At 44.6% G+C, this 22,841-nt stretch overlaps 1 protein-coding gene across 1 annotated transcript in view; it reads left to right on the forward strand.

Moving 5' to 3' along the window:
- Positions 1–22,841, forward strand: part of DHRS7 (dehydrogenase/reductase 7) — a 341,569-nt gene that overhangs the window by 287,771 nt on the left and 30,957 nt on the right. Inside the window, exon 6 of the mRNA XM_086937958.1 lies at positions 20,481–20,693. Coding sequence (XP_086794084.1) covers positions 20,481–20,693 — 213 coding nt within the window. The remainder of the gene's footprint in view (positions 1–20,480; positions 20,694–22,841) is intronic.

Genomic DNA, 22,841 nt, shown 5'->3' on the forward strand with positions numbered 1-22,841 from the left:
TTACTGCCCTTTCTTGTGACCTTTCTGCCTCTGTTCCACTCGTTTCCCCCCCGCTTTTTGTGACCTTTTCTGCCCTTTCTTGTGACTTTTGTGCCACTCCTTTTCCCCCCGCTTTTTGTGACCTTTTCTGCCCTTTCTTGTGACCTTTGTGCCTCTGTACCACTCGTTTCCCCCCGTTTTTTGTGGCCTTTGACCCTGCTCACAGGCTGGTCGCCCCCATGCCGCTGCTCGTCACCTGACTGCCTGGTTCCTGCCTCCCTGCTGCCTCCTTAATTCCTGGGTTTTTCCCTCCCCTCTGCCCTGTGCGCCAGTTCCCCCTGCCCCCCCCCTGCTGCTCCCGATCCGGTCCTTTACCGCCGCTGCTTTCCTGCGGCCCGCCCCCCTGCACACCCATTCGCCTCCCCGCTCCCGCCTCCAAGCTGCTTCTCCCTCCCAAGCCACCTCATATGCAGGCCGAGAAACCTAAGGCAAGCCCGTCTGCGCCTGCCCGCGCCTGGACTGCACCCAGTGCCAGAACACCAGAATCCCCTACGACGCCAGCACCCTCCACGCCCTCAATGCCATCCGAAACCACACCTGCTTTCAGGCCACCCCGAAAAGGACCTACGGACCCTTCTCCTGCCACACCTGCAGCTTCACCTGAGACAGAACCACCAAACCTCCAAGGACTGGACCCAACCACCTCCGCTGCATACTCCTCAACACCCTCTCCGCACGCAAACACGCCGTCGAGCTCTGAGATCTGCTCGATACCTCCGCCCCAGACGTGGCCTTCCTGACGAGACCTGGTGGAACGACTCCTCAGCACCCGACATCGTCCTAGCCATCCCAGATGGCTACAGGGATCGCGCCAACGGAATCTGAGGAGGAATAGCCATCGTCCACAAGTCCACCCTCAAGGTCGCCACACACACAGACGACACCCTCAACACCGCCGAACACCTGCACTTCCAAATCCACACCGACCCCAACACCACCCTCAGAGGAACACTCTTCTACAGACTCCCCGGACCCCGGGCTCAGTTCAGCGACTCCATCGCCGACCTTGCCAGCACCCACGCACTCGCCTCCTCGGAATACATCCTCCTCGGGGACCTGAACTTCCACCTCAAGAACAACAACGATGCCAACTCCGTCACCCTGATCGACAACCTCACCAACCTCGGCCTCAGACAACTTGTCACCGCACCTTCCCACGCCGCCGGCCACGAGCTGGATCGCGCCTTCTCCACAGGCTCCCACGTTGCCTTCGACCACACCACCGAACTCCACTGGTCCGACCTCTGCTGCATCCATTTCACCTTCAAGAAACCAACCACGCACCACCGCACCCAACAGCTGCCTCGCCGCTGCTGGAGCAAAGTCACCAAAGACCAGCTGATCACCTCCCTCGCCAAGAACCCACCCCCGACCCCCACCAACCCAGACGCCGCAGCCCGAAACCTCAGACAGTGGATCGACAACTGCGCCAACACCCTCGCCCTGCTCAAGAAACCCTCCAACAGCCATGCCAACAAGAGAGCCACCTGGTTCACAGACTAGCTCCAGACCTCTAAACGCGCACGCCGGAAACTGGAGCAGACATGGCTCCACAAACGCACACCAGACAACCACGCAGCCCACAAGGACGCCACCCGCCGTCGATCGTCCTCTGGGGTCTGGGGCCAATATTCGCCACTTGGTAAATGAAGGCGCTTGTCGCCGAGGTCTTCGACCTCCCTTTCTTCTGTTGTCAGGGGCACTGGTTCCCTGAACATTCCGGACATGCGCTCCGGACAGTCTCCCCACTCTATCCGCCCTTTCCTGGTGTGGGGGCGACTTGGGCCCAAATGGAGGCATATGCCACGGCTTTGCAGGCCTCCCTTTGGTCCTCTCTAGTTCCTGGGGCATCCTCTGGGCCTCCGCTTCTTATGGGATCCCCGACAGACTCCCCGGCAGGTTAGCCCCTGGCGCCAATGGAGCCTTTGGCCACCAGGAACGTCAGAGGTGTAGTGGCGTTGGGGCAGGGCCCGGTTGAGTCCCCCTCTACGGTTCACAGGGAGTCGTCCGGGCGCGGCCCAGCTGGGCCCCCCTCTACGACCCATGGTACCTCTGCCACGCCGCATAGCCCCATGAGACTCCCCTTGGCGTCGCAGGTGGTTGTCGGTGCTCATAACCTTCCTTGGGCAGACGGCTGCCTTTCCGGAGCCTGGGTCAGCGCCGTCCCGGTAGACTCGGCTCCTGCTCCGCCTCTTCCTCCGCTTCTTTCTCCGGAGTCTGAGCCTGTCCGGGTTGAGGCAAGAGTCGGCGCCGGTGCGGCGCCTTCTCCTTCTACGAAAGGGGAGCTTGTCGTAGTTTTGGCGCCGCACTCACGCCCGCCGCCGCTTGAGGTATTGTTGCCAGTGCCCCCCTTGGAATTTGTGGAGCCTACTAAAGAGCTCCCAGATCAGGCAGGCTCTTTGCCTCCCCAGGAGCCCCAATCAGGATCCTCATTCTTAAATGGGGCTTCCTTGCAAGGGGCATTGGTCACTCACTCAGTGTCTGGGGAGGGTCAGCTTATAACCCTCCCCCATTGATGAGCTGTTGTCCCCTCCGCAGAGGGCTACCGAGGCTAGTGCAGCTTTTTTTTAGAGTGGTCTCATTGGCTACTCGCATTTTAAACATGCAACCCCCTTCTGTCTCCTTGTCTGTGGACCCCTTGCTTGAGGTCCTTCACCGTGGGTCCGGTAATGTGGAGCCGCTTCTACCCTTTGAGGCTTCCCTTTATGATGCTCTTTTGGGTACCTGGGTTCGGCCTGCTTCAGGTGACCCGGTGGCTCGTTCAGTTTTGCACCGCCACCTCCACATGATCCTATTTGTCTTTTTGTGAACCCTTATACGCAGGGGTTTGTGTTGCAGACTGCCTTTCCTTCCCTGCCCCCACTAACGCTTCCTCCCTCTCGGGAGTCCAGAGGGCTTGAGTCATGGGGTAGAAACATCTTTGCATCCACTAGTGGAACCCTACAGTCCTTAAATATAGTGTGTGTTTTGGCTTGGGCTACCTCTGCCCTGTGGGACTCTGCAGAGTCTTTGCTTTCTGCCACCTCTGAAGGTGCTCACGTTGATCTCCTTCACCTCCTCCAGGATGGCCTCGACCTTGACGAATTCACAATCCGCTCAGCCTTAGATACTGCGCATTCTTTGGGCCGAGCTATGGCGGGTTCTGTTGCCTTAAGGCGTCACACTTGGTTGCAAGATAGCGTCTTCCCTGAAAATATCTGGTAGCGACTGGTTGACTTACCCTTTGATGGGGTTTTGCTGTTTGATGCTGACGCTGAATTGGAGGTTCACCGTTTCCTTGCGGGCTTTCGTCTTCTCACTTCTTAGGCCTGTCTTCCGTGGTGGTACTTTTGCATTTCACATCCTTTAGATGCGTTCTGTATTTAACATGGGCAGTGAGCCTTACGTCTTCTTTTTCTGTGGTCAAGGGTGATTACCCTTTTATTGGCATACCTTGGATGCGTTTTGCTTTGAGCTGACTGTTGGCCTGCTGTGGCCTTGTTCCACAAGTTGCAGTGTCTGGTCCTCTGTCTGTGGTATTGAGCCGGTGGTTCAGCTCGGTAATGTTATACGGCTCGCAACTCATGTTCAAGGGTTCGGTTCGTTACTGTGCTCTTTTGGCTTGGTTTTCTTGCCCTAGAGGTGTTCCCCGTTGTTTGGGGTGTGCATACTCCATGTGGGGTACTTGTATGCTATTATATAGCTCTGCTTATCTCACCTTGGCCTGGAGATCCTGTGGGCTCCATGCGTTGCTTGGTGGTCCATTGTACAGTGTTCTATCTTTTTCCCTGGTGCCATCTTCTTACGCCATGGTCATCCTGCCTGTTGCCTGTTCCACCTCCTTGGGAGGTTTCATGATCTCCTCTTCAAAAGCGGCTCCTACCTGCTCTTACTGTACTAGGTATGATCCGGTATGGACATGTTCATGCTCCTGGCTAGTACTGTATCTACATATTTATATGTGTATACATTTATGTATACATGCCGGTTGCCTTGGTATTCCTCTTCCTACGTCGCCACCTCTTTTCGAGGCTGCGAGGTCTGGACCAATATCTCCATGTGTGGGGGAGCTTTTCTGAGTTATTGCAAGTTGCCCATAGGTTCCTCCTTGCTTCCACTTACTGGGGTGATTTCCCAATTTGACAAATGCTCCCTTTTTGATGTCCGTCACTGTACGTGCCTTTTCTGGAGTGTTTGGTCTTGGATTCTGAGACTCTTCCCACGATTCGTTACCTTGGTGTTTTTGGACACTTCCTTCGGATATGCCTTTTCTCCCAATTATCACCTACTATTGTTAAAACTCTTCTGATGGCAGTGGTCCTTGATTACTGCCTGCAAGTCTATATTGTGGGTTGTTTCTCACTTTGGCTTCATACTACCGGTCGGGCACTCCTAAGCTTGTGTAAGCCTCTTTAAGGTCTCTATGGCCGTTTGCCTGCTGCATGTTTCTACCTGCTTCAGCGGGTTTAAAATTGATGCAATTTGCCCCTATTTTCCCTTTTTTTTCCACATTGCTCAGGTTCTAGCTCTTGCCTTTGGGCTCTTGGCACCGGCTGCTTCAGCCTTCCTTCTATAGGCTAGTCTGTTAGGCTCTGGTTCCATCTCTTCAGGTTCTTTTTGAGCTTGAGTCAGTGTACTCATCGTGCGCTATTAAGCGGAGAGTGGTACTTCTTCCCCTCTCTCTCTCTTTCTTTGCTCTGCTATATGGCTCATGCCGTTCTACCTGTCATTTTTTACAGGTATGGTGTAGTGCCATTCTGGCATTTTTAGGATATCTACCATCCCGTTATTTCTGCTCTTCCGAGCTGCTTGGGTTGCTGTCTGGCTGTTCCGCCACAGCCTCCCCCCTTTATCCGTCACTCTGTTGCCAGATCGGATGCTTGGCGTTTTCTGTTCTGTCACAGACCCACCTCCCCTTTGGGGTATGGCTGTGGTATCTATTCTAAGTTACGGAATCTGCGGCTAGATGTCTCTATCAGATGTACGAGTTACTTACCTTCGGTAACAACGTATCTGGTAGAGACGTTGTCTAGCCGCAGATTCCTTAACGCCCACCCAGCCTCCCCGGTCTGCGAGGACCTTGCCAAGTGGTTTTCTCCACTGGCCTCTTCAGTTGTCATTGGGTTATCTCTCGCGGGAGTTCAGTTTATTGAACCCCTTTGAGTGTTTCCATATACAGTTAACTTCTGCTGAGGGGCTTCTTTCCTGTAATACTGTGCCTTTTGTTCACGAGGAGATTCGTTTTCCTCTCCAGTTACCTTCCCTTCCTTCCATCTTCTCTATTGACTCGGGGTCCTGGTCTCCTCTTGGTCGTCCTCTTTGGGGGTCGGTTGTGCTCTGTTTTTAACCCCTTTTTTTTATAGGGAAAGGGCCAGTCTTTTCATACCTTGCTACGGTGGACTGTTGCTCTTCTGTGCTCTGTTCTTAATAAACGGCACCGTTCTCCATGGCAATATCAGTCTATTTCGGTCTGTTGAGATGTTCTTCCCTTGTTGCACTTGGGGAAGGGTCTTCGCTTACCTTGCGGGGCTCTTTCTCACAGCTTTTCACTTATATGTAGGCAGTGTCTAATTCCGTCTTTTATGATGGTGTCTTCCACATCCTCCTTCTTTGTTCACATATTTTTCATCCCTCGCACACTATTCCCATACTTTCACAGTTTTTTGTTCTTGGCTACGCGTTGTGCCGTGGAAAAATTTCTCAGTAGAAAACAGATGCCAGCGCGCCGGGAGGGACTTCTATGACCTCGCTGACGTCACGTACATGGACAACGTCAGGGCGGGGTCGTGTGGCGCCGTCCCCCTGCTGCAAAACATTTCCGGATCCAGTCTGACGCCTGGGGCTATTCTAAGTTAAGGAATCCACGGCGAGACAACGTCTCTAACAGATACATCGTTACCGAAGGTAAGTAACTCGTACATTATGGCATCTCTAATAAAGTGGATGTGTAATCTGCTACATGTATGATAAATCCGGCCCTAAGTTGCCAAATGCAGTCAATATGTTTTGTGAGTTGTCACTATAGAATTGCCCATTCTTTTTATGGCAGCACAGTTGCCCTGCTCTGCTTCACCTATCTTCCTGTGGGTCACCAATTATGTTAATATTTAGGCCTATATGAAACACAAAGGTCTCCTTTGTTATGGCTAAGAGTTCTTTTTTGTTAATTGTTGGAAGCATTTTACTAATCTCTAAAAATGTATCTAATTAACGATTTGAGTTAATCTAAATGGACCATTGACTTTTGTACTATGTTTTACTACCCATGTTCTGTGGTTTAGAAGGTTACTCTGCCCATTATTAGCATGCATAAGAGAGAGACAACAGCAGGGAGGGGCTGAAAGTTTATGTATAAAGCGGCACTAGGCAGGGTTGCCCAATGCCCCACTAGCTATTCGCGTTAGATCTTTAACACCCTGCTCAGAGAATATGCAGTGGAACAGACGAAACTGGGAATCACCTATCCCTTAGTTTCTGAGGTTTTTTAACCCCTAGTGCTATGCCCTATTTTAATGTTTGGGGCATTTCGTGCTTATGGCTTCATAACTTTTTTCAAACCAAGATATACAAGCCAAATTTGTGTAATTTGTTTTAAAGATACCCTGAATTTGTGGATTCCCTTAGAGTGAACCAAGAAAAAAGCCAAATTATAGCTATTTTATTTATTTAAATAGAAAAAAGTGCTATTCAATAAACTGTTATGCATTTTTTTCATTAAAAAATGACATCAATATAAGGTTTGTGCTATAATCACGGTCTTTCCAGCATTGAGAAACAAGCAGAGTTGTATTTAAAAAAATCACCAGTCTTTGCATCTTTCTAAAAGTTATTGCATTTTTCATGAGTTGTGTAGTTTTGGCTGACTTGCAATTCGTAGTGAAAACAGCTGTGAAACCCACTAGTGACCTTGGAAAGATATACACTTGTAAGAAGTACACAACATTGGCCCCTTTCATCTACTCAGCCACCTCCCCTAGTAATTATTATTTGATTGATTTTGAGGCCATAGTGCTCTTCACTGATCCCTAGTCCTATAACGACCTTAAACTCTCTGTACAGGTCGAAACACCGTCAACTTTAGACCACCCATAGACTTGCTGACCCTCCATCCAAAATAATTCTGTGGAGTTAAGTCATTTGTCACTTTCTCACTTTTGTGGCACTACGTGATCACTCTTCAGGGCACTGTCATATTGGCTAACAATTTTGCAAACTTCAATAATTGATAGGTTGTTTATAATACTTACGGTAATTTACTTTCTTGGATGGATTATGCATCTGCATATTATAGAGTGTTATCTTGAAATGAATCCACAGTGAACCATTGTTTTATTTACATTACGGGGTTGGGGAGAACAGAGGCCATGCCCACAGGGTGGCGTCTCACCCCAAGAAAGGTTAAATAATGTGCCCTAGTGTCTTTGTGTTTTTCTGCCACCCCTGGGAGATTGATTAGGCTGTACACCTCCTATCCACCCCAGAGGATGGCTGAAAATCTGTGCCCAGAGGTGTGGGGGACACAGGCCCATGTCCATACTCCCCCCCCCCCCCCCCCATCCCTAACACACACAAAATAACATTCCCCGAGTCTACTGTCATTTTCCTCTGTTGCATCATCTGCGTGGTGTGAGTTCTGGCCTTTCATCAAAACAAAAATTAATCGTGCAAAGTTGGGGTGCAAGGGAAGCTGTTGATTCTGCTTTTACATGATCAGACAAGTCCATATCTTTTTCTATTGTTACTCCATAATGGGTCATACAATATATATTGTTAACTTTTCCTTTTTTCACTTTTACTAGGAATGTATGTTATCATTTTTTCATTTTCTTACATTTTATTTCCTATAACTACGGTTTCTTATTAGTTGTATTTTTTTTATTACTGTGACATTTAATCACTTTACTACTTAATATGTATTTCTATTGAATAATTCAATAAAAAATTTCAACACAAAAAAAAGAAAATGCATCTTTTTTTAAAATTAGTAGCGTTTTATTTTCAGGTTAGAAGAACAAAACATTGACATCATCTACGCTATGACGTTAAGCATGGAGTTAATTTAGTCTCTCAATATTTCTAGACAACCTGTTGGTCTTATTTTCAAAACCGCTCAAAATATTTTCCTTCCCTGCTGATGGAACTCCAAGAGTTGTGTGCATTGTCAGGATTCAGCCTTAATCGACAGAGACCATAAACCATGAGTGTCAACATGCCAAAAGAAAGCATGGAATGGCTTCGAATACAAACCCTGTGAGATGGTGCATACAATTGATTCAGTATTTGGACAGCTCACAGTGACCGTACAAGAGCTTTATATTGCTCACTTCCCACAATTAGTTAGGAAAATTTTGTCAGACCACCAAAGGTAGCATATGTACTCCTGTCATAACTAGGCCATATTGCAAAAATCAAGATGGTGTAATAACTAAAGTGCTATTCTCGTTTCAAGCAGTGTCTTTAGCTAGTGGCCTGCAAATGCTGCAGACCCTTATGGACTGGGTGGGAAGGAATGTAGTGAAGGGGCTAAAATGGAATAACTTATCAACCAGTTAGGAAAGGAGACATTGGTGTTACTAATTTAACTGGTACTACTAGATGGCATGTCTCAGCTACCTTTTATAGTACCTAAAAGGAAAGACCAAGATACATCGGTGTTTCTTGGGACATACCATAGAAGTGCGACCAATGGGATGTACCCTTGCTGAAGCCACTAAACTGCCAACATGTTGCGCGTCCCTGTTTTGCACACTACATACGTTTGAGATCAGGTATGGTCAAGATGGTTCTTGCCTGGTTTTCATCTCCATACACTGCAATCCTGGAAAACCCGATATTTACCCCTGGTTTGAATAGAGAGGTCTTTTGCAATTAACAACTGGAAAGATGTACTAAGATTATTGAGTATGTTTTTAAAGAATGCAATTAAGTTTTTTATTTAGGAATTACTTGGGCCCAGATGAGACAGAAAGACATAGATACATGCAGGTTGGGCATTAAGTGTTAAAACCAGCAGTCAAAATTGCAACTATAAAACCCTTTACTTTATTTGAAAAATGATTACAATAGTAGAGAATGATCTAGATAACGATAACCAGCTTACTTCCAGAATCTGCCATCTGCTCCAGGCAGGAGGAGGGAGTCAGAAATGGTCAATTCCAGATCAAGGTGGAGGAAGAGCTAGAATTGACCATTTGTGGCAACGAATGGAAGGTGATGATGAAGAACTCTAGGAAGTGGATTGACCAAACCCAGGGGACAGAAGCATCCAACACTTAGCTACTGATAGCGATGCATGCAAAAACAACAGTTAATGGACAAAATGCAGATCAATGTCATACATTCACCCCAGTACAGAGATCTGGGCCTAAATCCATCGTTTTTTTGCTCACCATGCCATTCCAGTTTGAACCCAGCCATATGCAAATCAGTCTTGACCCTGTGCCCCATGGGAAGAGTCCAGACCGAACTGCCAAGCCAGGTCCTTCCTGGACTAGAAACAAGCATCCTAGGACCGGTTTCAGGCTTTCAGCCAGGATAGCCTGATTTCAGTGGCATGGAGAGCACGGGACTCACATCTGAGCATACCTGTCTCACAATGGGTGGAAAATGCAAAAACAACAGTTAATGGACAGAAAGTAGAACAAGGTCATACATTCACCCCAGTACAGAGATCTGGGCCGAAATCCTTCGTTTTATTGCTCACCATGCCATTCCAGTTTGAACCCAGCCATATGCAAATCAGTCTTGACCCTATTCCCCATGGGAACAGTCCAGTCCGAACTGCCAAGTCAGGTCCTCTCTGGACTGGAAACAAGCATCCTAGGACCGGTTTCGGGCTTTCAGCACTCATCAGCCAGGATAGCTTGATTCCAGTGGCATGGAGAGCATGGGACTCACGTCTGAATTTTACCTCACTGACCATTACACCTAGTTGCAGCATTTGAAGTACTGTGCTATCTAAAGAACTATTCTGTCTTGATTTAAGTCATTCTTATCCGGGAAAGCACAATGTGTCCTGCTAAGTCCATTAATCTCTGAGCATATACCACCACTGCTAGTGGATTACACAAGTTTCAATTAAAATGCCTTTGCTATTTAATATTTGCTTGCATCCTTTGGCCAAACTCTTGACCAGGTTTAATACAGAGCTGCATTTGTATGCAGATGATGCACTACTACTTTTAACCTGCATGACCAGTTCTCAAATGTTCCCTTAGATCTTCAAGCATCTTTAGAGGCAACTTCCTTTTGAAGTTACATCAATTAAAAACGGAGATCCTCCCTGTTTTAACTCCACCACCATAGTCTGAGGCTGCTTTATTTACTGTAGATGGGTCGGATTTCAGCTTTTATTTTCCCTTACTTTATGCAGCATCCGTCCACTTCTGCGAGTTCCTCTACAAATCACCTTAGCCAATGCTGTTTTTCATGTAAGTTTGGATTATGGATCTTCTCTGTAGCAGCAGGTCGTTCCACGCTTTAGGAACGATGTAGGAGAAGGTTGAACCGCCTGATCTGGTTCTCTGTGTGTGTTGTATTTGTGCAAGTATGAGTCAAGACGAGCGGAGTTTCTGGAAGGTTTGTGAAAGCAGATGTGATCGTTTAGGTATGATGGGCCAGTGTTATGTAGTGCCTTGAAAGTGTGCATTAGGAGTTTGAATTGTGCTAGTTTGTGAATGCGGAGTCAGTAGAGCTCATGCAGGTGTGGTGTGATGTGAATGTGGCATGGCCGCATCAGAGTGATTTTGACTGCCTACTACAGAATGGTCTGCAGCCTTCTGGGGAGCTTTTTGTTGATCCTGCCATAGAGGGTGTTCCCGTAGTCCAGGTCCATTCTGTGTACCTGGGAATTTTCAGCATTAAATGGTTGCAGACATTTAAAACTCCTACGCTTCAACCTCTCTCGATTTTAGAATACATTTTTCAATTTCGCTCATCTTCTGTAGCAAGTACAGAAGCTGTTCGAAACTGACTTGCGATTTGCGTTAAATCCTCTTGCACCATGCATCAATGCCTCACATTGTTCCAGGTTTCAGAAAGGCTCTGTTTCCAACCTCAAACCTAAATATTGTTAAGAAAGAGCTTTTAAGGTCCACTTTTGTGAACCCTTTTCCCCTTTGCAATTGGATCAGCATAGTGTTGCTCAAATTTTGGGGGGAAAAGCCTCACGACATGGCTCTGCTCATCTCTGGCTTTAATGATTTCTTCCACTGTGACGAGACACCCTGAAGGTGTATTTTAGCACTTTACAAATATCCATAACTTAACAAACACATTACATCTGATTTGTCCATATGAGCTCCCTATGCAGATAGCTATTCGAATTCCTATCAGCTTATTGAAAACCAGCCTGTTGGACCTTCTTTATAGATTATGAAGTCATCAGCAAAAATGTGCGCTCTTCCTATACCAAGGATTGAAATCAAATGGAATAATGTTTTCTCCCTGCCTAAATTACTGTGCAAGAGGTTCTGTGTACAGGTCAAATAAAGTAGGAGAAAGGGGCATCATTGCCTTGTTCCTCCTTGGGTACAGTTTGCAAAATCTATCACTAGGCGGACTCCTTTCACCAGCCTAGTATTAGTAAAGCGTACAGTTTCTGAATTAGATATATGAATTTATTCTCAAGCCCAAAATGCCTATGTACTTAGGGCCACTTGGACCTTTCAAATGCTTTTGCCACATTGATAGTCATAATTTCTTATGATATCCTTTTAGGAGTGCTAATATCTACAGCAACAAACCAAGTCATCAGTCATATCAACATGGCACCCTGGAATAAAGCTGTTAGGCTCTCATTAATACGAGTGTAGGAAGAACTATGTTTTGTCTGGCCACTAAACTTTAACAAGCTGTCAATATCAATAGTAAGCATATGTTATTCACTGCTTCGTTTTCACAAAAAGTTATTAAAGGATTTAGACACAACAGCAATTTCTGTGTATGTCTTTGACTTTCTTTGGCAATTGGAGGTGAGAATGGTCCCCACCTCATTGAGAATGGCCTTCCTAAGCTCTTTGATAAGACTGTAACATATGATTCTAAAAGTACTGATTCGTATACCATTCCCTGGAAGTGCCAGTGGTGAATAGCTTTTAGTAAAACAAATAGCTGCATCTCCTTGGTTTTGAAGATAAACGGAGGCAGCAAGGTGTGACTATAAAAATGTTTTCTATTTAGGTGTCTACTTCTATGTCAACGAACTGTTGGAACGTATTGTAGCTCTGCCTTCCTTTAATCTCTGAAATCGAATAACCCATCAAAACATGGTAGTGTGGAAAAGGGAGAAAATGCAACACTAACCCTAATTAGCACACTCACCACTCGCATGGATTCGATAGAAGACTGCAAGATCGGCCTCACCCCTTTCCATCAAGACCAACCAAACGCCTCTTTAAAGAACAGTATATAAGGACAAACAGTCCGCCTCCTCTCATTCCAATCCAGTCACTCAGTGAATATTTGTCTGCCTTTTGACCCCATACAGCATTCCATTGCCTTTTGACTGAGTTTGTACAGTATATATAATACATATATGCAAGCGGATAAAAGTCTGCACACCGTTACACCCAGTGAGCCAAAACACTATGCAAGTGCTGCACTGTGTCAAAACAACCTTAAAGTAACATAATGGTGCAATTGTGTGGGCCTGCGCGAAGAGAAGAAGGCCAAAGATCGCAGGGTAAATGTAATAAAGTTTCTTTATTTCATATTCAAAATCCAAAAAAACCCACTTAACTTTCCAACCAACGCATTTCGTTCTCCATCAGAGACGTTCATCAGGGCTGAAAGTACATTAAAAAAACCATTTGAGACACACTTATAAATACATGAAGAGAGAGCATGCAAAACATATTAATACAAAACCTACAATATTCAAAATCATAACAAAAGTGCACATAAAGAAGGAAAATTTAAAAACTTTAGTGATGATACAGGAAAGGGAAACAAACTATTTGTACCGTGATAACAAATGTACCCATTCATGAATTTAAATCCTAAAGCTTTATATCAAAGGTAAGAAAATAAAGCTATTTACAAGTAAGTCAAATAATTATCGCAGAAGATGTGTAGGAGAGCATTTGCACATCCTCTGCTCACAAAAATGAATAACATCACATAAATAGATTATACAATGTATAGAGAGCAAATCACCAGGTAATTCACAAAAATGTTACGGTCAGTACCACGCTGAGAAAATACAAACAGTAAAGCATGCTATGGAGGAACCCCTCAATATAAACTTAATTCTTTATGTATCAAGCAGGCTGATATATATGGCGTGGACATTTCTATTTGGACAAAATTGTAAACCAATAGTTGCACAAAGAGCTACTATTTAAAGAACTACTGTTTAAAAGGGGGGGGGGGCACTATATACTTTTTCCCAAGATTTATTTAAGTTCAGATATGTGACATGAAATACGAGAGCAAGGTCAATGCATATGTAAGTCACTGATCATCTTGACTTGGCTAATTCAGTCCAATAAATCGAGAAGGAGATGGTTATCCCAGATATGTAGAAAGCTAGGCAGGGGGACCGGTGTTGAAACATTCAGGATACTGAAATGTGACCCTAGCACCCCAATTGTCTATTCTGTGGCGGAGTTTCTGTTCTCAATGTGGTGCACAATAAGGATCTTTCTTAAATCTCCAAATGTCTTGGCAGCTAAGAATTAGCTATTGTTCCTTCATTTTTACTATCTGGTTCTGGGTGGATGGAAAAGTCCAACAAGGGGGGGCAACTAAAAGCTAATAATTTTTGAATAATGCACCAAGCACTTTGTAATAAAATCTCATGCTGCTATGTAAAGATTTTGGGAGGAAGTTATAACTCTGATTGTATTTTTTAACTAACACGTTGTATCTACTTTTAAATTGTATATACCTCATGGTTTCTTCTATTTTAATGTTTTTTTAAATAATTTGCTGACATTTTTTTTAAATAATATGCTAAAATCTTGCACTTTCTGGGCCATGTTGGCCGTAATAAAGGTATATTTGACTTGACTTGAGTCCAATAAATCAGTGCATCAAGCCAAAAAATTCTAGTTCACATAGTGATACATCCGATTCTGTAGGCCTAATCTCACCTTGTTATTAGTGGAACGCCATTTTGTACGAAGCCTAAAATATATCAATGAATCTTCAGTAGATTTTCGTTAGTTCACAAGCGCAAGTCGTCGGTCCTGAATGGCAAATCTACACAGGGATAAAGATAACATTTAAAAGACATAGTCCAATTATTTATTATATTGGAACAGATATGCCTGAATTTAAAACGAACATTTCCTGTGCAATTTAGATTGCATAAAGCTAAAATAAGCAAAGGATTTTATAATCCAAGTGATATACTGACGTCTGTACACATTTTATCACCTCAAAAATACATGTGACGCCACATGAGGGCCTGATTCCATCCGATTCTAAAGTCCTAATCTCACCTTGTTGATAATGGAACACAGTTTTGTATGAAGCCTAAAATTAATCAATATGATTTCAGAAGATGGTTCACAAGCACGAGACTTCGGGCCTGAATGGCAAATCTACACAGGGATAAAGATAACATGTATAAGGCATATCCCAATTATTTATCATATTGGACCAGTAATGACTAAATTTAGAAACAAACAATCCCTGAGCAATTTAAATTGCAAAAAGCTAAATAAGCAAAGGATTTTATAATCCAGGTGATATACTAGCGTCTGTACCAATATTATAACCTCAAAAATACATGAGACGCCCCATGCGGGCCTAAGTCAAGGGAGGTGCCAGACCTAAAACAAACGGATCAACTCAACTCACCGAAATCCCCTGAGAATTGCTGGACTATATCAGCTGGACTCCAGAAGTAATGGTATACCAGTCGAAATAGTAATGTCGCTAAATGGGAACACACAATAAAGAAAATCTACCATAAATTGAGTATAAAAGGTTGTATGGGACAACAGCATAAATCAATCTGTTCTGATTAAAAAGCCACCTCACCTCATGTCCGTATTTTGTTCAATGAAAGGACGTGAGTACTTTATCCTCCTCGGCGTGATGGTTTCAAAAGTATGCTAGGCTATGTAAAACAGGCGTTGACATCACAGTATTCCTAAATTGGAAAAAAAGGAGCAATAACCCTTTATAATAATGTGAAAGGAAAAATTCCAGATGCTCATGCTTGCCCACATCCTGTCTTCCTTTGACCCACAATACTGGATGGTGGAGTTGGACCTGCAGGTTGCTTATTTTCATATCCCCATCCTGCACATCCACAAGCGCTACCTGCAGCTCACGGTGGTCCAGGAGATTTTCAGTTCGCAATCACCAGTTCTCTTTGGTTGTTCACAAAATTGATGACGACGAGTACAGCACACCTTCATAGGTTATGTCTATCGGACTTCCCTTGCCTCAACTGGCTGCGGAGGTTGAACTCTCTCCAGGCAGTCATCACCCACCTCCAGATGGCGGCATACCAAGTAATATCATTGGGTTCACTGTCAACTTGCCAAACTCACACTTCAATACTTTGCAGACACTTCTGCTCATCTGAACTATTCTATATATGGTATGGTTTGAGCCTTTCCCCATAAAGGCAGAATCCAAATGTTCATGCTATGATCCCAATGGTTCAGGCTCTGTTTTGGATCTCTGTGCTGAAGCCTGTGTGGTTGCTGGGTTTGTTGGCTTCCTGCATCTTGCTTATGAAACATGCCAGACAGCACATGCAGCTCTGCAGTGGGGCCTCCGATCCCAGTGTGAATAACGTAATGGAAATCTGTCGGATTGTAGCCAGATTTCTGAGGTGATTATGAAAGCTATGAAGTGGTGGCTGCTGGACCATGATTGGATCAGTGGCAGAAACCTCTACTTACCCCACCCAGAGCTGAATGTGGTTACATATGCATCACTGCTGGGTTGGGAAAGCCATTTTAGAAGCGGTGAAGATCAAAGAATTCTGATCTCCGGTGGTGACTCGACTCAACATCCATCTATTGGAGTTGAGGGCAATTCGCTTCTTGTTGAAGGCCTTCCTACTCACCTTCAAAAGAAGGCTGGTGCAGGAGCTCATGGACAACACCGCCGCAATGTGCTACTGCAAGAATCACAACAAGTAGGGTTTTGGTTCCTGTGTCAAGAGGCTCTGCGACCCTAGAAGTGGCTGGTCCGCCATTGGATTTATTTGTGGGGCAGCCACCTGATGGGATCTTTAAACCCCAGTGAAATAAACTCAGGTGCCTAGTGGATCAACAATTGCATTTTAACTCAGAGGTGGCAAAGGTGGTCTTCCAGAAAGAGGAACCATGGCTCGATCTTTTCGGTACTGCTGCGAATTGTAATGTTAGCACTCCTGCGCCCTGCTGTTTCCAAAGCCGGTATTGCTCAGAGATGCTTTTTAGCTGGAAGTGGACACTACTCTTGTGACACAGCTGAAGTCCCATATAAGGGACACTAAAGATTTTCTAACGAAAATTGAGGATTTTATATGGGAACCAACATATCTACTGATGGTACTGGACATATCAAGTCTATATACCAACATAAGACATGAATTGGGGATCACTGCTGTGGAACATTTTCTGAATAACAGACCAACAAGATTTGCCTTACACAACTGTATGCTGTTGGAATTTGTCGAATTCTGTCTGACAAGCAATATTTTCCTGTTTGATGACCAACTGTATGCACAAGTGTCTGGGACTGCCATGGGTACCTGCTTCGCTCCCAGCTACGCGAACTTGTTTGTGGGCTGGTGGGAGGAGCGGGTACCCATGGCACTCTACACAGGCGAACAGGAGACAGGCAGGGTAGTGAGGTGGTACCGATATATCGACGACCTCTTCATCGTGTGGCAAGGGACGATGGAGATGGCTCAGAGCTATATCGAGGTCCTGAACACCAACACCTACAACTTGCACTTATCGGGAACAGTCAATCCAGTGGCAGTGGATTTTCTGGACCTGAGAGTGTTTGTTGAGCAGGATAGACTACACACCTCACTATACGGTAAACCCACGGCAGGCAATTCCATTCTTAGGGCAGACAGCAACCATCCACCCAAGCTCATACAGAGCATCCCCTATGGGGAACTCCTAAGGCTAAAGAGAAACACTAGTATAGATGAGGACTTCGAGCTAGCGGGCAAGGGTAGCATCGCAAGATATACTAAGAGAGGGTACGACATACACTCCCTCAATAAGACACTGACGAAGGTTAAGAAAATCCCGAGGACATGTCTACTACAAACAAAAGAAAAAAGAAAAGAGACAGAAACAGGCGGCAAGTTCCGCATGATAACAACGTATAGCACTGAATCGAACATCCTTAGAGGGATATTGGCCAGGAATTGGCATATTCTTCTAACTGATCCTATTATCAAGGAGGATATCCCTTCACAACCCCAGGTTACCTTCCGCAAGGCGAGGTCTCTAAAAGACTCACTTGTGAGAAGTCACTTCGAACAGAAGAAACCTAAGCAGAGCACTTTGACCGCAATGAGGGGTTTCTATCCCTGCGGCAAATGCAAAGCTTGTGCAGGGAGCAGAAGGGTATTATCCTACAGAGTACCTGGGGCAGAGATAACTAAGCCCATAAAGAAATTCCTAATGTGCAGTACACCATTTGCAGTCTACTGTCTTGTCTGCCCATGCAGCCTGAGATATATAGGCAGCACAATCCACCCGCTAAAGATGAGGATATTTGAACATCAAAGAGCGATTTTGAAAAGGTAGATCCATCATACCCAGTCGCAAGACACTTCAATGAGGCACACAACAGGGACAGAAGTAAATTGCAATACTTTGGACTGGACAGTATCCCAGCTAGCATCCGGGGGGGAGACAGGCTAAAACAACTAAGACGTCTGGAATCCAGATATATAATAGATCTGATGACAAAGGCACCCCGTGGCCTAAATATTGGGAAAGAACTGGTTGTACACTTAGGAAGGTAGACAACACATGGTACAAATCAGGATTTCTATAATGCTTAGATCTGTTGCGACATAGTGTGTCCTCTAAGAAAGAAAGAAGAAAAAACTATAGATGATCTTGGAACATATCTGTCAAATGACTTAAACTGCCAACTTTTGTAATTTTGCACCAGCCATGATGAACTGAAACTATTTTGGTTAATTTTGATTCATTTTGATTAATTACAATATACATTCAGTTAGCCTGACCTAACAGTTTATGGGCTCATAAACTCTGTAGCTTCAACATGGGATGAACCTGGCTTTGTGATAGTATTTAAAAACTGTATGTTTTTTGCTGCACTACCTCTTAAACTTAGAGAGCCCTATATATGAAATTTATTGTTGATATGCAACCTGATATGCGTCAAACTTTTGGTTAATATAATACAGGGCGGACCTTAATTTACAACTTTAATGGAGTAGCAAATTCTATGGAGAAGGTCTCACAGTGATACACGCCTTCGTAGGAGGTTCCTAGCGAGGGCGCTTAGCCGATCCACAGCAGTATTCTTGATATGTTATGGGACAATACACTTAGATACACGGTAGCAATTCGACCACACACGAATGAAGGTGATCCACATAGTGTCACAATCTATAGACCCATTACTCACACGTGAGACCATACAAACCCCCGATATAACCTTTATCCGGCAGTACAACGTTAAACTCCGTTTGTACCATTCTTGGGGAGGCAAATATTAGTAAAATGATAATCTTACCTTGTCTAACTGGGATTATTTGCCCATTTAAAGATGTCCCCCGAGTATGATTTGTTAATGCAGTCCGTCTTTTATGTTTGACGCTTACAAACGCAATATGTATGGCTAATCTGTGAAGTGTAATTGACACCGAGGAAGGCTTGAAGCCGAAACGCGTCTGTTTACTCTGTGCGAATAAACACGAGTGCAAGCATCAGTTCGTTTACGAGTGCTGTTTTCCTGTTAAATCACAAGGAATTGGAGCTGGATATATATATATATATATATATATATATATAGAGAGAGAGAGAGAGAGAGAGCATTAAGTGTATTACAGTACAATCCCGGCTCGTTTAATATGAGTAGAATAATTTAAAACCGTATCATTTGATTTAAGAAGGTGACAGGGTTATCTATAAAACAACCTAACACTAATTTCATATTAACACCGGATGCTGCCTTGTAACAACCACCTTAGATAAAGTTTCAAATTTAAAATAGATCATAGAAACAGATTTTGCTAAAGATTCATTGTAAGGATGAGCATGCAGAATCACAAACTATATAAACCAGAATAAAAAAAACATGGGATTTAAAAAAGATAAAATAACCTTCTTGTTTGGAATTGGTTAAGAATCTTACAGGTACCATACATAGAGTGCATAAACTCTTCATGATTAATCTTTGCACTAAAATCAACAAACTAACCCCCTTATTAAATTGTTAATGTATTTGCGACCCCACGAGTCTTTGTTGCTGCTAGTAAATAAGCAAAAGAAACAATTGATGGACGGAATGCTGGACAATGCAAACATTCACCCCCAGTCACAAAGATCTGGGTTAAATCCATCATTCTTTTGCTCACCACACCACCTCAGTTTGGACCCAGCCATATGCAAATCAGTCTTGACCCGGTTCCTTGTGGGAACAGTCCAGTCCGAACTGCCAAGCCAGTTCCTCCCTGGACCGGAAACAAGCATTCTGGGACCGCTTTCAGGGCATCACCCTTGATCAGCCAGGCTAGCTTGAATCCAGTGGTGTAGTGAGCACGTCTGGGCATACCCTTCCCACTTAGGGCGACATATGCAAAAGAAACCATTGATGGATGGAATGCTGGACAATGTAAACATTCACTCCCAGTCACAAGGATCTGGGTTAAATCCATCATTCTTTTGCTCACCACACCAGCCCAGTTTGGACCCAGCCATATGCAAATCAGTCTTGACCCTGTTCCTTGTGGGAACAGTCCAGCCTGAACTGCTAAGCCCGGTCCTCACTGGACCGGAAACAAGCATCCTGAGACCGGTTTCAGGGCATCACCCTCCATCAGCCAGGCTAGCTTGAATCCAGTGGTTTAGTGAGCACAAGACTCATGTCTGGGCATACCCTTCCCACTTAGGGCAACATACGCAGGGTCAAGACTGGTTGGCATATGGCTGTGTCCAAACTGGAATGGCATGGTGAGCAAAAAAACGATGGATTGAGGCCCAGATCTCTGTACTGGGGTGAATGTATGACATTGTTCTGCATTCTGTCCATCAATTGTTGTTTTTGCTAGTAAATAAGCGGCAGTTAAAATGCATACATAAGGTGTTTCAAGTTGTCGAAGAACAAATAATGCCTCCTTAGTATGACTCAGATTAACTATTTTTGGATATAGTTATTTTTGCAGCGATTTTATGAAGTAACTTTAAGTGTTGAACTAAATAACAATGTTAGCAAATTGAACCATAAAACTAGTAGACTAATGCTAATGTGTGCATTTTTTAACATATTATCTCTAATCTTATGTGTTGCAGACTCCTAAGACTACAGATCAGTCCTACAAAATGCTCACTGCACGCTGTGTTCAGTTGATGCTGGTTAGCATTGCCAATAACTTGAAAGAAACCTGGATTGCAGATCAACCATTTTTGTTTGTATACTACTTATGGCAATATACACCTACATGGGCGTGGTGGATAACTGGAAAGATTGCCAAGAAAAGAGTACAGAACTTTAAAGACGGATTGGTATGTCATTTTTTTAAATATCGCTTTCAAAGAGTGATGCATGTATGTTTACTATGTTAGCTACTTACCCTAAATGTATATTACAATGCCCCCCACTTCAATATGAGTTTCTTCCCCTTTAGCAAATGTTATATCCTCTTCATTTACGGCTGTCTTATCTTCTAGTTGGAGCCATCTGTAAAAACGGTTGTAAAGTCGCTGCAGTGTAGAATCAAACTCATTGTCACAATTGAAATGGCTTGTCCCCTGTCTAAGAGAAGGATAGAGGGCCAGTAGTCTGACTTTCTCCCTCGCCTGCAGGATAACTACAGATCGGGCAAAGCAGCAAAAAAGGTCATTCTGCTGCGAGCACTTTCTCTGCTTATACAAAATAACTACAGTCCTCCAGATTGGCAGATGCTGCAACACCACCGCTGTATTTCATCCACTGCTCTATTGCATCCACTGCTTTCCCCACTGTCTCTACATATTCAAGAGCAATCTGGTTCTGTTGAACCAGGTTCCTCCATCACTTTTCTCACCTGGGTTTCTTTAAACTTCAGTGTGTGGATGTTGCTCGGCAGCTACTTTGTCACTATTAGAGAGCTGTTGCCAAGTGCACTGGCTTATGTCGAGATTGTTTCATATGGGGGAAGGTGGCAAGATTCCAGCTATTTTTAATTGAAGTAAATGGAGGGCCATTGTAGGCCGATTAGATGATCAGGACATCAGTGTCTTTTACTATATGAGCTGGGCAAAAACCTTTCTGAGTGTGCTAAGGAAAAATGTCCCCATCGAAAACTACGGGATTCAAGCCATGTGGAGACTGCACAACGCAGGTGCAGGATGCAGACATTCAGAGACCAGAACAAGGTATGCCTGTAGTGCTTGGGTTCAGGCCATGGCTCTACATCATGCTCCAAGGTTGCCTTCATGCACCCGAATGCTATTCGTGTGTAAGAAGCAGTCCTCTATGTTGCATAGAAGCAGCCGCAATCTGAGCACAGTTCGGCTCCTCTTGCAGGTCATGAGCCCAGTTGTGGTCTCAGACACAAAACTGTTCCTGCCAAAAGTTCACTTCCTGCTGGAAGTCTTCTGATAAGGTGACGTCTAGGTTCAGGGATCTACTCCATCCCACTCTTGGAGTCTAGCGAAAAGGTGCAAGGGCTTCATGATAAAGCTCGCACTCCCCTGGTGACTCTCAATTCCAAACCATTGCCGCACGCAAATGGATCTGGGTGGGCCAGAGATTCCTGGGCTGTTGTTGACCACTTAGCAAATAGCGACCTTCAAGGAGACAATGCTGCAGAGTTTCGGTGGTATTCTGGTTCCCTGTGGCGTGCCTTCAGTCTCACAGAGCTTCTAGTCTAACTTCTGCCTGGTGACCTGTCCCGACACCATCTGCCCCTTCAGGAATGACTTAAACTGTGGCACCAAAATCCACACTGGTTCCTTCCATACTGATACTGATTCCACTGGTGCCAGTTGTGGATCTGGACCCCGGGCTCCAACCCCAATCTGCTGTTGACTTGATACTGTCCCTTTTCATTGTGTGAAATCACAGAACAACCAGCTAGTGATTATATACACAGAATCCAATCCCAGACCTCTTACTCGACATCCCTATCAGCAGAGGGTGCACACTATTTTTGGTTGTCTTTCGGATTCGCTGCCTGAGGTTAATGTGCCACCGCCACACTGATGTATATGAAGAATTAGATTGCTACCTCCTCATTATACTATTGATGCATTGTATTTCAACTTATAATTTTGCCAGTGGGCTAGACACATCTTTTGAAACCGAGCTAGACTGCTCCCTTGGGGCTAGCAATGGAAGAAAGTTCTTTAATTGCAGTGGTGGCTCAGACAACTGCTGGAACATTGGAACCACCGTTACCCTCTATTGAGACGAAAATAAATGTATTAACTGAGATACTTCAACCAGGCTAACCTCCACTGAGCCATTATTGGCATTTAATTAAGCCCTCTGGCTACATGGTCCAAGCCATGCTTGCCCACCAGTCTGTCTTTTGGCTAGGTACAGCCAGGCATTAAGGGACATGGCCAGCAACTTCTTGCTGGCCTTCCAGAAGGGCCTCATTTGCACCAGCAATTAATGATGGTCTGGCTGCAGCCAGGTATGTGCACTGGGCTAGCCTGGGAACTACA

Source organism: Lissotriton vulgaris, chromosome 9 (assembly GCF_964263255.1).
Source record: "Lissotriton vulgaris chromosome 9, aLisVul1.2, whole genome shotgun sequence".
Classification (NCBI taxonomy): Eukaryota; Metazoa; Chordata; class Amphibia; order Caudata; family Salamandridae; genus Lissotriton; species Lissotriton vulgaris.